Source organism: Sander lucioperca, chromosome 9 (assembly GCF_008315115.2).
Source record: "Sander lucioperca isolate FBNREF2018 chromosome 9, SLUC_FBN_1.2, whole genome shotgun sequence".
Lineage (NCBI taxonomy): Eukaryota > Metazoa > Chordata > Actinopteri > Perciformes > Percidae > Sander > Sander lucioperca.
In genome coordinates, this window is record NC_050181.1 from 17,128,117 (window position 1) to 17,142,954 (window position 14,838).

Sequence of the window (14,838 nt, forward strand, 5' to 3'; positions counted from 1 at the left end):
TGCAGAAATTCCACGTTATGTTCTTCTTTACAAATGAAATAAACGTCAGACTGACTGGCTGACGTGTGATGTGCATTCTTTTTAGAAAACAATTTGTTTTTAGAAATGTCTCGTGACATATTGTCTCTAGAAGTGTATTATTCAACTTTTGTTTTCGTTAAAGAAGGAAAAGAAAATGGCAATACTCAATACTATCGAATCGCAATGAATGAAAATCACAATACAAATTAAATCTCCACCCATGTATCGTGAAAGAATCCAGTCGGGACAAAAGCACATCGTCCCAGCCCTGATGTCTTGTGGCTCTGGATGGTTTTACTCTTGGGACCCACCCATCCACCCCACAGCGCGCTGTAAATCTCATTACCATCACATCAAATTAAGGCGCTGCCTCTGATTTTGCTGATTGGACTCTGAGAAGATTTGTGCAGTCCACTAAATAGCAGCGCTGATGCCGGAGCTTAATAGGCAGGAATAAGTGAAAGAGACAATGTCATGGAAAATTGGCGTAACAAATGTTTCAAAATCTTTAATGTTATTGGTTGTTTTAGATAGAAGTACGTTTATTAGGGGTTTTTTTTCAGTGTGAGGAACTCTCCTGAATCCACAGCTGTCAGACTGGTTTGTGTTTTCCCTAAAAACTTTGGCAGGATATAATGACTAGATATAATGAGTAGTGAATGAGTAAGAAGAACACAACCAGGTGACATGTTGCGCAAGGAAGGCAGGAAATTAACTTTAGTGACAAGTAGTACTTCTGGAACAGAGCCTCTGAAGAATATTTGCTGTTGAGCAGGTAGTAGTCTATATCCACGACGTTCCACTTCTGGGATTGTTCCGGTGCCGCCGAAAAAGTCACCTTCCTCTTCCTTCCACCAAAACAAGTTCCTTCCCGAGGCTATTTTGCCAAGGCACCGTGGCTCCGTCCGGCGCGTAGCCCCGCTAAGACGATTGTGATTGGTTTAAAGAAATGCCAATAAGCCAGAGCATGTTTTCCTCCCATCCAGGAATGCTGTGTGGACTAGCCAGACCTTCCACCGCAGAGCTGTGGAGGAAGGTCTGGCAAAGCGAGACTTAGCAGGTAGAGAAAGTCAGGCCCACCGTTTGCTCTTAGTTATCATTCCCAGGACTGGAGAAGTACAGGTATGCCGCGGGATTGACCAAACTGACTCTGGGCAAACCACAGAGCTCTTTACATGAAGTGTGTAATGGAGCATTCAGTGCTGCAATGTGTGGTGCGGTTCTTTAGGGACACCTAATCTGTAGCCCTGCCCTTAGCTCTGAAGCTCCCAAGCTCCGCCTACATGTCAAGTTGGTCCAGTGAGTCCACACGAAGCAAACTAGTCCCTTCCATATACAACCAAACATGGACGTCGCTGTATCCCTTCTCGCCTCGACCACAAATGGCCTCCAGGCCCGTTTGCGTCGCTGTTTGCTCCGGTATTAGCTGTTACCTCCGCCGTTAGCTGTTAGCTCCGCTATTAGCTGTTAGCTCCGCCGTTAGCTGTTAGCTCCGCTATTAGCTCCGCTGTTAGCTGTTAGCTCCGCCGTTAGCATGTGAAGCTAACACCAAAACTCGTCAACTGCTCTGTGTAACCGAAGCTGCTCTGTGCATTCACATATGAGAGCAGCGCTTGTCTCCCATATCACACTACTAGCTGATTGTCTTATTTTGTTTACAAGTTCCAGATGGAGTCTGGAGATGATGCAGGGTACTTATTCTTTACTGTTTACATCTTACTTTATACACTTCAAGCTGTTACAGCTAGCTCAGTGGACAACCTGAGCACAATAAAAAACCGTGATGTCTGAACCGAGGTATGAACCGAACCGTGATATCTGAACCGAGGTATGAACCGAACCGTGATGTCTGAACCGAGGTATGAACCGAACCGTGATGTCTGAACCGAGGTATGAACCGAACCGTGACTTCTGTGTACCGTTCCACCCCTAATGGGTGGAGATTTAATTTGTATTGTGATTTTCATTCATTGTGATTCGATAGTATTGAGCATTGGGATTTTCTTTTCCTTCTTTAACGAAAACAAAAGTTGAATAATACACTTCTAGAGACAATATGTCACGAGACATTTCTAAAAACTGATTGCTTTCTAAGAAGAATGCACATTACGTCAGCCAGTCAGTCTGACGTTTATTTCATTTGTAAAGAAGAACATAACATGGAATTTCTGCATTTTCTGCTTCTGGTCTGTGTTGCTGGAAACAGATATGATGTAGTCGCCGTCAGAGGTCCCGTATAAACAGAAAATACTTAGGTGAATCATTGGTAAAAAAATAAATAAATACTACTAGGGAGGGGAATCGATTTTAAAAACCGCTGCCAAAAAAATCCTGATTCATAAGATTTAATTTTTTTCCCCCACCTCTACAAGACACAATGGCAGCCCTCAGCTGAAGAGTCTTAAGTCATGGGAAGGTTGAGGAAGAACTGTGTGTGGGACTATCTCAACTGTTATGTGGTGAAAAAATGTGGCGGTTGTCAGCACATGTAGGAAACACACCCTCCCATTTTGTCCCGCCTCCGCAAAACAGAAAGCAGCACCTCGGAAAGAGTTTTTCAACGTTAGAGGGACAAGAATCGATTTTAAAAATCACGATACATACGAGTTTAGATTTTTTTTCCCTTACCTCTACTGCTAAACCTGATCATTGTGATAGACATCTGATTGTTCTTATTTATTAAGTGCCTTTCAAGTAGCCTAAGGCTGATTTTATCCAGTAAAAAGCAGCCAAAGTATCCCCGCCTCAGTCTACATGTCTTCAACACAAGGATCAGATGGAAATAGGAGCCCAGTCCTCTTCCAGCCAGCTGAATAAGCAGGTCACAGGTTCATGAGGAAGGCTGCCAGTTCTTGTCATGATACACCCATCACCCAGTCTAATGCGTCGCGACTCCACTGTGTGTTTGTAGCTTTGAGCTGTGAATTGGCATTAAACGCAGTGTTTTGTGTCATTTGGCGAATGTAATGGCCAATAGATTTGGCGAGATTTCCCTCAGCGCCTGTTAGCCTGAACCAGCGCAGTAATCCGTGATGATGGGATCCCTGCGCTCACTGTTATCAGGAGTAATCCCAGCGCTGTCGGCCTGATCACAGATCTTTTATTAAACCAATGCACAACTGACATTAGCTGCCTAACCCTCTTTTATTGGCTGTGAAACGTTGTTCCCGGTACTCAAGCGGCTGTAAAAGGGTGTAGCTCGTGTCACTTTGTGTGTGTAGAATTTGTAAAATTTGATTTATTGTCCAAGAGGGATATTTATTTCCACAGTCAGTACACATAGCAACATACAGATATACACATAGCATACCATATAGATATACACACTTAACCAGACTCCTAACACTCGATTAGAAAAGGACGGCAAAGCCATTCTCTATAACTATACTCCCCATATAACACCATCAGGACTTTGTCTGACAGCCACAGCCTTGGCAATGAAAGTGAATTGTTGTGTGGTTGGTTTGGTGCCCAGTCTGCTGTGGGCTCTGTGACTCTGTGCATTATGAAAGTTGTTTAGCCCGGTGGCAAGTGTTTTCAGTCCCAGACTGATAGCAGCATGAATGGAGAGCCCAATAGTTTCTGTGATAACAGAATCATGGACGGAATGGCGAAATTGAGAATTCAAAAAAATCTATTATATAAATACATTAATAATTCCCAGTGGCTTAGGCCTGGTGGGGGGCAAATTACGCCCAGTGGGCCAGCAGGCTTGCAATACTCTGGTGGGGGAAACCCGAAATATAAAGATTTCCCTCTTTCATTCTTCCAACCAGCTTCTTGAAAAGGTCGGCGTAGCGATGCGATATCCAAAAACCTGTTGATATCCAAGTCTTTGATAATGTTTAAAAGTAGCTGTGTTTCTCCTTATTGGGTCTGCAGCCTTGCAAACTGTTGGCTGGTTGGTTTTTGTACAGAAACCATAGCAACGCAAAGAGCTGACCGAAGCCTGCGTTAAAAACCCAGACTGAGACACATATTCCGAATGCACTGTACACATGTCCAAAGAAAGCCTCTAAAACCTGAATGATACCGGAATATAATCGGAAAATGCTATATTCGTAAAAAGGCCTTATTCAGAATATCCAACCAGAATAAGCTGTTTACATGACTTGTATCAAATTCAGAATATTGTTATAGTCGGAATAATAGTGGAATATATGATTGTCTTAGCTTTGGCTTCTGTTTTTGTCCTTATTTTCCCTTTGGATTATTATCACTGAACTCAAGTTTGCCCTCAAAGTTCACTCTGGATAAGACGCGCCTTTTTAAGCTCCATTGTGCTTCTGGTCTGTCTAGTTGAGTTATGCACATTTTAAAAATAACTTAAAAGAACAAAAAAGCACTTCAAAGCTCAGCTTGCTCAAGGTGTGCTGGAGACTCACCTCATGTCGTAAGAGACAGAGAGAGAGAGACTTCAGCAAGAAGCATTGGACTAATCTCTGGCTCAGCAGCGACATGCCTCAGTTGCTGAGACAGAGCAGCAGAGCAGCAGAGCGGGGGAAGACAGACAGAGTTAGACACAGAAAAACACAGATACAGCCGTGGAGGAAGACCATGTGAGTCACATTACTATCTCTCCACTCCTCACGTCTAACATTATGTGCTGCTCCGAAACCTTTGAAGAGGATTAAAACTCTTCCGTTTGGGTTTCATGCATTTGTTCTGATTAGGTTAGTGGAGTAATAGGCTTTGAAAAACATGTGTTGTTTGTGTCTTTGTTGTATGTGTTGTCAGAAGAAGACAGAAAAGGGAGAGGCATCTTTATAAATGCCTTACCAAGACTTAAGGTGGTGAACTTCAAGATAGTTATTTAACTTGTATGTCGTCGTCATTATAGAGCCTTTTTCCTAAGGTTTTAGTTTCCCTGACTGACTGACTGTCGATGATCACTATTGCTGCTGATACCCAGTTACTTGTTTCAAACAATCTGCTGTCCCTGCTGCTAGAAATGTAAAATGTGTATTTTTAGAGTAAAATACGTTTAATAAATGGGAAGTAGACTAATGTACAGCTGGCTTTGACAAGCCTAGGGTTGGGAACTAGAGGTGTGAATCTTCACTGATCTCCCGATTCGATTACGATTATCGTGTCTTCAATTCGATATCTCGATGCGTCACGATGCGTCAAATACATTTTTACTATTAAAGCCATATAGGATATTTAATTCATAGCTTTTCAAGCTTCAAAAACAAAACATTCTGCAGTGCTCTAACACTAAATAAATAGGATACATAAAACTACAGCACCGAGCACATGGCACTTCCTGAATGTGCAAAACATACCAGAATATGTAAACAGAAAGGTTGTCAGGCCTACATTAAATTGTAAACAGAAATAATCGATTATGGCCCGGCCGATTATCGATGCACATCGTCCACGTCCACGGTTCGATGCATCCATTATTTGATTAATTTCAACACCTCTATTGGGTACCGAAACCACATGGAACCGGTTCCTACGCAACCGGTAGGAATCGGACCGGATTAGAACGCAAATTTTGGTTCCTCATTTCGGTTCCACTTAATGTATCGACTGAAATATTTTCCCTCTGTCGCTCCGCACTTTCTCTGTAGTCTACCGTTAGCTAGCTACAGTAAATGTAGGCTACTTTTAAAATGCCATATTTTCCCTCTGGGCTCACCAAAACGGATTCAGTTTTTCAAGAATCGGTTTAGGAATCGGAATCATTTTAAAAGTATCGGTTCGGCATCAGAATTGTAAAAATCCAAACGATACCCAACCCTAGACAAGCCAGTTATGAAATTCTTCACAGAACCGGATAATCTTCTCTTTTGTTAGCATGATATTTAAGCAAATACTGACAGGAAATGCACTTTTAGAGGAAACAAACATAATAGCAGTGTTTTCCCTAGGTTTGTGTAAGACTTTGGTGCATGTATTTGGCAGGGGGTTTCAGGGTCATTTCACATCATTTTAAACCACTATTATTTCCATATCTGTGTCTAAAATTTTGGAAAAGCTAGAGCAGATAATACAAAAATAACGGTCAAAAAGCTTAAAGACAAAACTTGCCAAAGAAGTCCACTGGGGAATAGCAACAATCATTAGATCTGAGCGAAGTCGTTTAGTTAGTTGTGATGCTCACATTGACTTTACATTCATTCGGCTTAGGCGGTGCTCAAATCTGCTTAGGGTGCTGCACCTAAGCCCTATTATGATAGGGAAAACCCTGAATAGTTAGAAATGTTTTTTAGTTATAATTGGGGAAATGTGGGAAGAGAAAGAATTAGGGCTGCACGATATTTTGTTTCATCGTCTACATCGCGATGTGTGCATGCGCGGTAGTCACATCGCAGGATGCTGCGATGTTGACGCTACAACTTCTTTGCTGCTTGATTAAAAAAAGTAAACTTTCACCGTTCTCCTTTTCCATGATTGTTACCGGCTGACCCTTCCCCTTTAAGACAGGTGGTCATGTGACGTAACGTTAGTCCGACGGGGGGGGGGGGGGTGTTATGGGAAGTGAGGCTCTCCCGTGTGTAGAAAAGTACCGTAAGCGGCAGCTGCCGCTGACACAGTGATGCACATGCTTCTCCATGGGTAGTGAAGCTACAGTAGTCAGTGTTTGATGTTCGCTGCAAAGACAAACTAAATCACCTGATTAATGCAACGTAATCACGACATCTCCCGGCCATTTCTCATCACAGAAAGCTGCTACCAGCCAGGCTAAAGCTAACATAGTTAGCCTAAAGAAAGAAGCCGTCTGTCCCAACTAACGTTATGGTTCGGAGCTGCGACGCTGGAAACGTAACACTAATCTCCAACAGCAGTCCGTTTCTGATATAACGTCATTTACACTGATTTAAGTGCTCTTGGATACACAGTTGGTTGCTAGTGTGTGACATGCAGGCTCTGCATGCACAGCAAACCACCAATCATGATCAATTTTAATCAATTTATCAAACAACCAAAGCAGGCCCCGCTAGTCGATCACAACCTGAAGTTTAGAGGAAGCAACATGCATGCATTATTATCATTCACTTTAGCCTGGATTGATATTATATGAATACAATGGTGTCATGTCAGTCAACCAGTGTATTTCTCCCTAATGTCCCTCTCCAAAATCACTTCAGAATAGTAGTCACAACGCTTACTTGCTTTGGTTTTTGTAAAGCATTAGTTCAACAAAGACTGGTTCACATAAGAAAATTTCCTTTTTCGTTTTTATTTTCTTTGTAGATGCACTCCCCTACAGAATCACCCCAGTAGTTGAGAATGATTTAGTATTTCTAAATAGGGCTAATTATGTCCTCTTGTAAAAATTTGTCTTTTTTTCATATCGCAATATATATCGCAGGGAAAAAAAATATCGCAATGTAAGTTTTTTCCAATATCGTGCAGGCCTAGAAAGAATGACATAACAAATGTCCTCATGGACTTTGAGGTTATATGCTAAATCTCTGTTAGGCCCAAGACCCAGCTTTTTAAAGCCCAGGTATATATATATATAAATATATCATGACTGTTGAACATAAAATGAAAACTAGAAATGTATTTAAATGGAAATGTATCAGATACTTAACTTTAGGTCCTTGTTGTTTTCCCTCCGCTTTTGCTCAGGAAGCCATGCTAATCAACATCTTCCTCTTGCGGTGAGCTGCCTGGGGGACAGTCGGAGGCGTCATGGCGGAGCTGCCTATCGCCCCGGGCGAGGTCTACATCGAGGTGGAGTACGACTACGAATACAAGGCCAAGGACCGCTTCATCACCATCCACCAGGGGGAGTGCTACATGCTGGTCAAGAAGACCAACGAGGACTGGTGGCAGGTGAAGAAGGAGGAAGGGACCAAGGCTTTCTACGTCCCTGCGCAGTATGTCCGCGAAGTTCGCAAAGCCCTCATGCCCCCTCCCAAACATACCCCGCATCCTCCTGCCGCTGCTGGCAACACGGCTCCACAAAGTGGGGGGGCACTCTGGGTAAAGCCAGCCAGTCTGGAGCTGGGACTCAAGAACCGCTCCACCGAGAACCTTCACAGACACGAGTCCAGCTATCGGCGCTCCCCCTCGGCGCACACGGCCTCGTCTGGCCACTTCAGCCCCCCCAGTCAGCGCAGGAACAGTACCCACCACCAGCGGCCCGGCAGTCCCACCGACCACAACCGGCCTCGTCCCGTCATCCTCGTCCCCGGCGGAGCCCCCCAGCCGCCTCAGAAAGGAGGCACTCTCCCCCGCACCCGAGCGCGATCCCCGGACCTGGTCCGCGCCCCGCTGGACGTGGACGGCACCCACCATTGTGACTCTGCGGGTGAGGAGAGACGCACCAACGACTCTGAGTCAGGAGACGAGCTGAGCGGCAGCTCCACTGAACATCTCCAGGTACAGTCATACATGAATGCTTGGTTAACTTCACTACTTCCACAGTCAGTCCTTCTAGAAAAATGTGGAGATTTTTTTGTGATTGTTGCGGGCAAAAATCCTTGATTATGCGGCACGTTTTCTTCAAAAATGCGACGGAATATGCGGGATATTTGTGCAGATTAATGCGATGAAATTGCGGGAACTTGCAAAAACTGCGGTTTTATCGTGGCTTCATCGCGGGGTTTGCAGCTTTCCGATGATGTTCACGTCACGTAATTACATCACTTCATAACGTTCCCATGGCAACAGGGGAAAATGGCTGCTCTTGTGTGAAGTAAACGCAACATTTTTCAACTGTCTGCTAAGATATATGTGACTTTTTTGCAACGAAAATGCGGGGATTACGAAATCATGCAAGCCACGCATATTTTTGCGCGGAAATCTGCAATTTATGCGGGAAAAGTGTGGCGTATTTGAAAAAATGCGGCCCCCTCATAAATATGCGGCTGATTATGCATTGAATTATGTGATCGCATAATCACGTTTTTCTGGAGGGACTGCATAGTGCACAGAGTGGGGAACGAGGTCTAAAGAGGTAAAAAAAAAAAATTACTCCAGCAATACTTTATGACTTTATTTTACTCTATGGTTGGACTGACACAAAGTGTTGCTGGACGTTTGGCCTCTTTCATACATGTGAAGCTTGGCATTCATTGTGGCTCTGAGACCCAGTTTACAATCCCGGGAGCAATCCAGGATCGGTGTGAATTTAGTTCAAACAATGGTTAAAGGCTTTTTAAAAATAACCCAACCCAACGAACATCACCCGACAGCCATCATGGGAGTCGATAGTCTGGCGCACGTATCATGCAATGGAGCCACCTGCACCCATTTGCCCATTTCAACATTTGTAGATGTAGCTGTTTTTTTATGTTCATACTGTACTTTTAATACACAAACAGTGATGGGATTTCATTGCATCAGTGTTGATCTGGCACTCCAGGCCCATAGCTACTGAGGTGCAGAGAAATGCAGCTTCAGTCAGAAAGGTGATTATCTGTGAACCTGGTCAGCGGGGGGGGCGGGGGGGGCTGCTCAGTCTGCAGCTGAACAAAAGCCAGAGAGAAAATAGAAACCGGGTCTGGGTGGTGGAGCTCTTCTTTTGTGTATAGAAAGGAGGTGATTGTAGTGTAAGTTGGGTTAAAGTTACACATAGTGCTTTTACAGTTTGTAGAACTTTGACCTGAACACTAATATGTTATGAATATCAATTCTGCCCCAGTGTCACATAGCAAACAAGAGTAGTCATCAAGCACAAGTAGTGCTTTGCCAAGTTATTTGTGACGATTTGTAGCAGCTTTTGCATCTTTATTTTTCTCTCATTTGAGTGTTTGTCTGTGAGTCTGTGTCACACCAGGTCAGGTAAACTCCACTGTTAAGCTTCTTTCACTTTTTCAAGTGATAGAACAACAATCTAACCATAATTTCAATTAAAATTCAGAGCCTTCCTTAAGAATTGAACCTCATTGAACCCTTTTGGTTGCACCATTATTAAATGTACAGTTACAGTTAAAAATGCACATTCGTACACAGTTTCAGCATAACATATACAAAATAATACACTTTTATGAAACCCTTATCTGGGGTGACCTCTGAAATACACTCAAAGAGTTAAGTAATACAAATATTGCATTCAGTCTATCAGTGCAGTCAGTGCTATCAAACTACTCCCAAAATAGTAATACATTTGATTCAGGTGCATCAAAACAGTAACTTTTTTACCTGTCAACTTTCAGAAGAACTGATTCTGGAGCGATGCATCACACAGTGAGGCAGCCACTGACTCATTATGACGTGTTGTTAAAGGTTATCTAAAAGTGAGCATATACAATTTCAAAGTCCGTACATTCTCTGAAAAGCAGCACAGTCCACAATGGAGTTCCTTCCTTCCCTCGGCCGCTCTGTGTGCCATTTAAATGGCAGGAGGAAAAGGTCAAAGTAGTCTAGCTTGTTCTGGTAATCTAGACAACCAGTCCAGCTTTGTCTGAACGTAAACATACTGTGTGATTTTGATCTGCTAGTGCAAATACCACAAATGCAAAATCTCTGCCTTTTGGTCATAAGGCTTCCCTGTTTCTTTTCTTTTTTTAACCTTTCTCTCTCAGATACTTTGTTTCCAGTTAATATTGGGCAAAACACTTTTATATCGAGAGAGAGAGAGAGAGAGAGAGAGAGAGAGAGAGAGAGACGCTCATAAAAGTTAAAACATTTAGAGAGCGACAACCTGATGGGTATTTTTATGAAAGATATAGATTTTCAGCGGAGGGAATTACATATAGGCTATTTGTCGGCTTCTTAAGCACATCGGTTTGAATTATGTTTTTATATTTTTTTATTTACTCTCACGATTGCTTACCACTGCCAGGGTTGCAAGTGAAATAACAGGCTAAAGCAACGACAGTTTATGGAAAGCACAAGTGTAAGTATGGCCAGATCTTGTGTCTGACTGATGGGGAAGTGATATTGATAAGAGTTGTGATTTATGCATAACAGCGTCGGCTATTTTTTTGCCAGTTTTCCTTCCTGTTTTAGGAAGCAGCGACTGTATTGCCTGTAAAATCGTGTCTGCGTTATTCATATTTATGTAGAATTATAGTTTGCTCTTCTTATATAAAATATGCAGCTCTGGTAGATGTTTGCGATTGGTCGTGCTGTGCAAACACCGCCTCTTTTATGTGAACGTGCGCGTCGCTGGATTGGGAAACCCTGGGTTGATTGAACTAGTTGTGAACCAGCGTCGTGTCACAGCTTAGGCAGGACCGCGGTTGTTAGGTTAGTGAAGCCGGGTAACTGAAAGAAATCCAGGCCATGTTGATCTGGATTCGTAGTACAGGCCTCGGGACACTGTTCCAAATCCATGTCATGGCAGTGTCATCTGCATAAAGACTGCAAGAAATCACAGCAACAGTGCTAATGCTTTATGTTGGAAAAAAGTAGACAACAGACTCTTAAGTTATTATGTTTCTAGATGTTAAAAAAAGTTATGTCATTATTACAACCTGTCGACACAGGAGTAAAAAAACCAAGTTATGGGTTTCATTTTTTTAAGTGATCCTGGTGTAACGGCAGTTTCCTTTTTTGGATTTTTTTTTAGTGGGGGCAGGTCTTCCAATTTATATTACATTACACTGACGTGAGTATGTGGAGTTAAACTGGACGGGCCGAATGGTTCTACTTGGTGTTAAATTGCAATGCGAGCGGCAGACAAAGAGGGGTGCATTATGTCGGCAGGATCATTTAAAAGGCAACCGCGACTACATTGTGCGGCTGCCCTATTTCTGATACCGTGGCGGCAGAAATGTTGCCATGGCGGGCCGCCACTACAGAATCAACACAGAGGAAACACTGAACGGTGATAATGCAGTTTGAATTGTGTTAATTGGAAAGTGATGATCCACCTCGTGCATTATGTTCCTCTATCAGGACATGTGAATGAATGTATTGTCAACACCCTGCTGCTCCTCAAGTGATTGATCGTTGGTTGATCATGTGGATACACTCATGCGAGTCAGCAGCGGTGATGTCAAAGTGTCCCAGTTTCAGTGCGATGCACGTTTGTTTTTCCTCTGTCCTGGCAGCATGCTGACAGCTCAGATGTGAGTCAGGACTTCCTAAAAAGAATGCAAACCCCGCCCCTCCCCTATCTCTGCTCTCATATTTTCTCTTCTCATGTCTTTCATTTCCTGCGGCGTCATATTATAAAGGGAATGGGAAATAAAAGTTTGACTTTTAAAGCAGCGGAAGGATGACTGAACTAGGGCTGCACAATTATTCGCAATTTTATCAAAATCGCAATATGGACTAGTGCAATATTGAAATTGCAGGGGGTGCACAATATTTGTTAAAGGCAAAACATGTGGTGCTGCAGAGACGTCCCGGCCTACATATCCTATCCTACAGACTAAAGAAAAAATCTCTGCTTGGCACAGATCCTCGCAACCATTTTAATTGTTTTTATTTCAATATTTTTCAGTGAAACTGAGAATAATGATACAAAAAATTATAATTTCCTCCAGTATCGTGAATCATATCATGAGTCAAAATGGCAATTAGATATTTTCAAATATATATTTTTTCCTCATGTGGTGCAACCCTAGTCACAACATGAAACCAAAGCAGCAGTTTAAATGCAGTAAGTAGAGATGGGTGAGTTTCCGGCTGCCAGGCCTTGTTCCTCCAGCTCCTTCTGATAAGCTCCTCTCTTAGAGGCAGTAATGAGTGCGTCTGGAGAGCAGTGCTTTCCCAGGCTCTTATCTGCCACTCTGGACCTGACACCGGGGCCCTCTTTGTCTCTACTTTTGTGGCTAGTCATCTTTCAGCAGCCGCTGCTGTGTCATCCTCCAGCCGTCATTCCTTTGCACTGTTTTAGGTAGTTAGATTGTGGGGCTGTGATTATATCGGCCATTTGACATTATTGCAGACAGCCGTATTGCTTTTTAATGAAGTTTGGAAATGGTGCGTGTCTTTTTTTGTGGCCAAAATATGACCAATATCCCGAAATGGGCAGTCATCCAATATTTCAGACACTGCTTGACTGAATAGTTCTGATATCTAAGGGACTGACTAAGAAGATGGGCTTTTTCTGTTTGTTACTTCCACTCCATCTAAAGGCCCGGTCACACCAGAATTTAAAACGGGGACATTTCAGGAAAAATTAATTTAAATGGAATTGCCATCAGTGGATTTGCTTGTGTGGGTGAAGTAAATTCCCCCTTATTTTGGAAAGACACGTAGATGAACTTTGCAGTGCCACTTTCTGGTGTGACCAGGCCTTAAATTGAAAGATCTTTCTTTTTATAGTCAATGCATTACAGGGATCATAAAGGTCAGCTGTTAATGCAGACTCAACACTTCCTATTGCTTCATCACAGTGAAACCCTTCCAGTACACAGAATTCATAACAGCATCTATTGTGAAGTAGCTACAGCACGTGTGTCAAACTGAAGGCCCGTGGTTTTTGATCCAGCCCACATATCAATTTAGTTTAACAATACATTTTGGCCAACCTAGTTTTTGTCGCTTTTTCCAAAGTTTTTGTCACTTTTGTCAACGTTTTTCTCACTTTTCCGACATTTTTGGGTGCTTTTTAACTATAATGTCTGAGGAACTTTTTTAGGGCTTTATGTCGACCAAACTGTAAGTGAGAAGACTATATGAGACATGCAATAAAACAGTCCAAGATATTTGACTTTTTTGATTAAATAAAGGCGTGTCAATAAACTCTACATGCTTGGTCCTTGATGTGATTCTTATTTTCCACTGTGGCCCTTAGTGAAGTTGAGTTTGACCCTCCTGAGCTACAGGAAGGGTTGAGTTGGAGTCTTTGCTGGTAGTACAGCGTACATTTGGTTTACATTTTTGCAGTTAACCTCCGCACATAAATAATATTTTCCCCATACTATTTTCCCCACCTCCTACCCCATTTGGTACCACCCACTGCATTCAAAGCAGAACGTGACTATAAAGTCATAAAAGAAATGGTGCAGTCATGTTTGAAAAACAGCACAGAGCTGTCACCACATTAGTATTGAGTTTCCTCTGACAGCCGTCGATCCTTAGTTGGAAAACGTTAAAGTTACCAACTGAGATATGACTTGATACTTTCGTGCATACGGTGCATGTAAGGGCCCTGACACACCAACCCGATTATCAGCCATCGGACCGTCTGGCGGGGTTGGTGTGTTCCGTGCCGTCGTCCGTCGGAGGAGCCGTCGGCCTTCATTTGGGCCGACCCGACATGCTCAGTCGGAGACAGGGCAGTCGGGACTCACCCGGAAATGGCGAGCAGATGAGCCTCTCAAAATCTGACAAATCTTTTAAACTGACCTTTGTCAATCTGAAATGAAGACAGACTCAGCAACTGCACGGCCTATTTCTCTCTTAAAATGTTTTCAGAAACACGTTTCGGTGAACTATTTTAGTACAATATGAGATCGTATTCTGAACGAGCCGCCATGACAGTCTGGCTGTGAATTTCTGGAGAAAAAAGACCCACGTGACGCGTTTGTCCAATCAGCTGCCGGTTTTCATTTTCTGGGAAATAATCAGACTGTTAATGGAAACAATACAGAGCAGCGCCGCCTGCTGCTATGGAGACGTATTACGTTTGGTGCACGCGCAGAGCGTACGCTCAAGTCGGCGTCACCTCAGTGTGTTTTGAGGCATGTTTTTGGACCTCGGGGACCCGACTGATCAGTCGGACTGGCTTTTCTGCCGACGGTCGGCCGTCTGGTTGGTGTGTAACAGCTCTTAAAGCACCTGGCCGTGGTGGATTGGACGTTGTGTCCTCCGACGCAGATGTTTCCCTCTAGCCACTGATAATGGCTGCCAAGGTCTCAGTGTGCTTTAATTTGCCGCTTCACAGCACCGCCTCATCCATTCTGCTTTTCATCACTCACTCTTCCTCCAGGATCATAATAATGCAACAGCACTTGT

At 43.2% G+C, this 14,838-nt stretch overlaps 1 protein-coding gene across 13 annotated transcripts in view; it reads left to right on the plus strand.

The window, feature by feature from the left end:
- Positions 1 to 14,838, plus strand: part of LOC116044915 (rho GTPase-activating protein 12-like) — an 88,391-nt gene that overhangs the window by 7,446 nt on the left and 66,107 nt on the right. For all 13 annotated transcript variants that reach the window (XM_031292450.2, XM_031292447.2, XM_031292451.2 and 10 more), the window contains exon 2: positions 7,606 to 8,361. In XM_031292450.2, coding sequence (XP_031148310.1) covers positions 7,669 to 8,361 — 693 coding nt within the window. In that variant the 5' untranslated portion in view covers positions 7,606 to 7,668. The remainder of the gene's footprint in view (positions 1 to 7,605; positions 8,362 to 14,838) is intronic.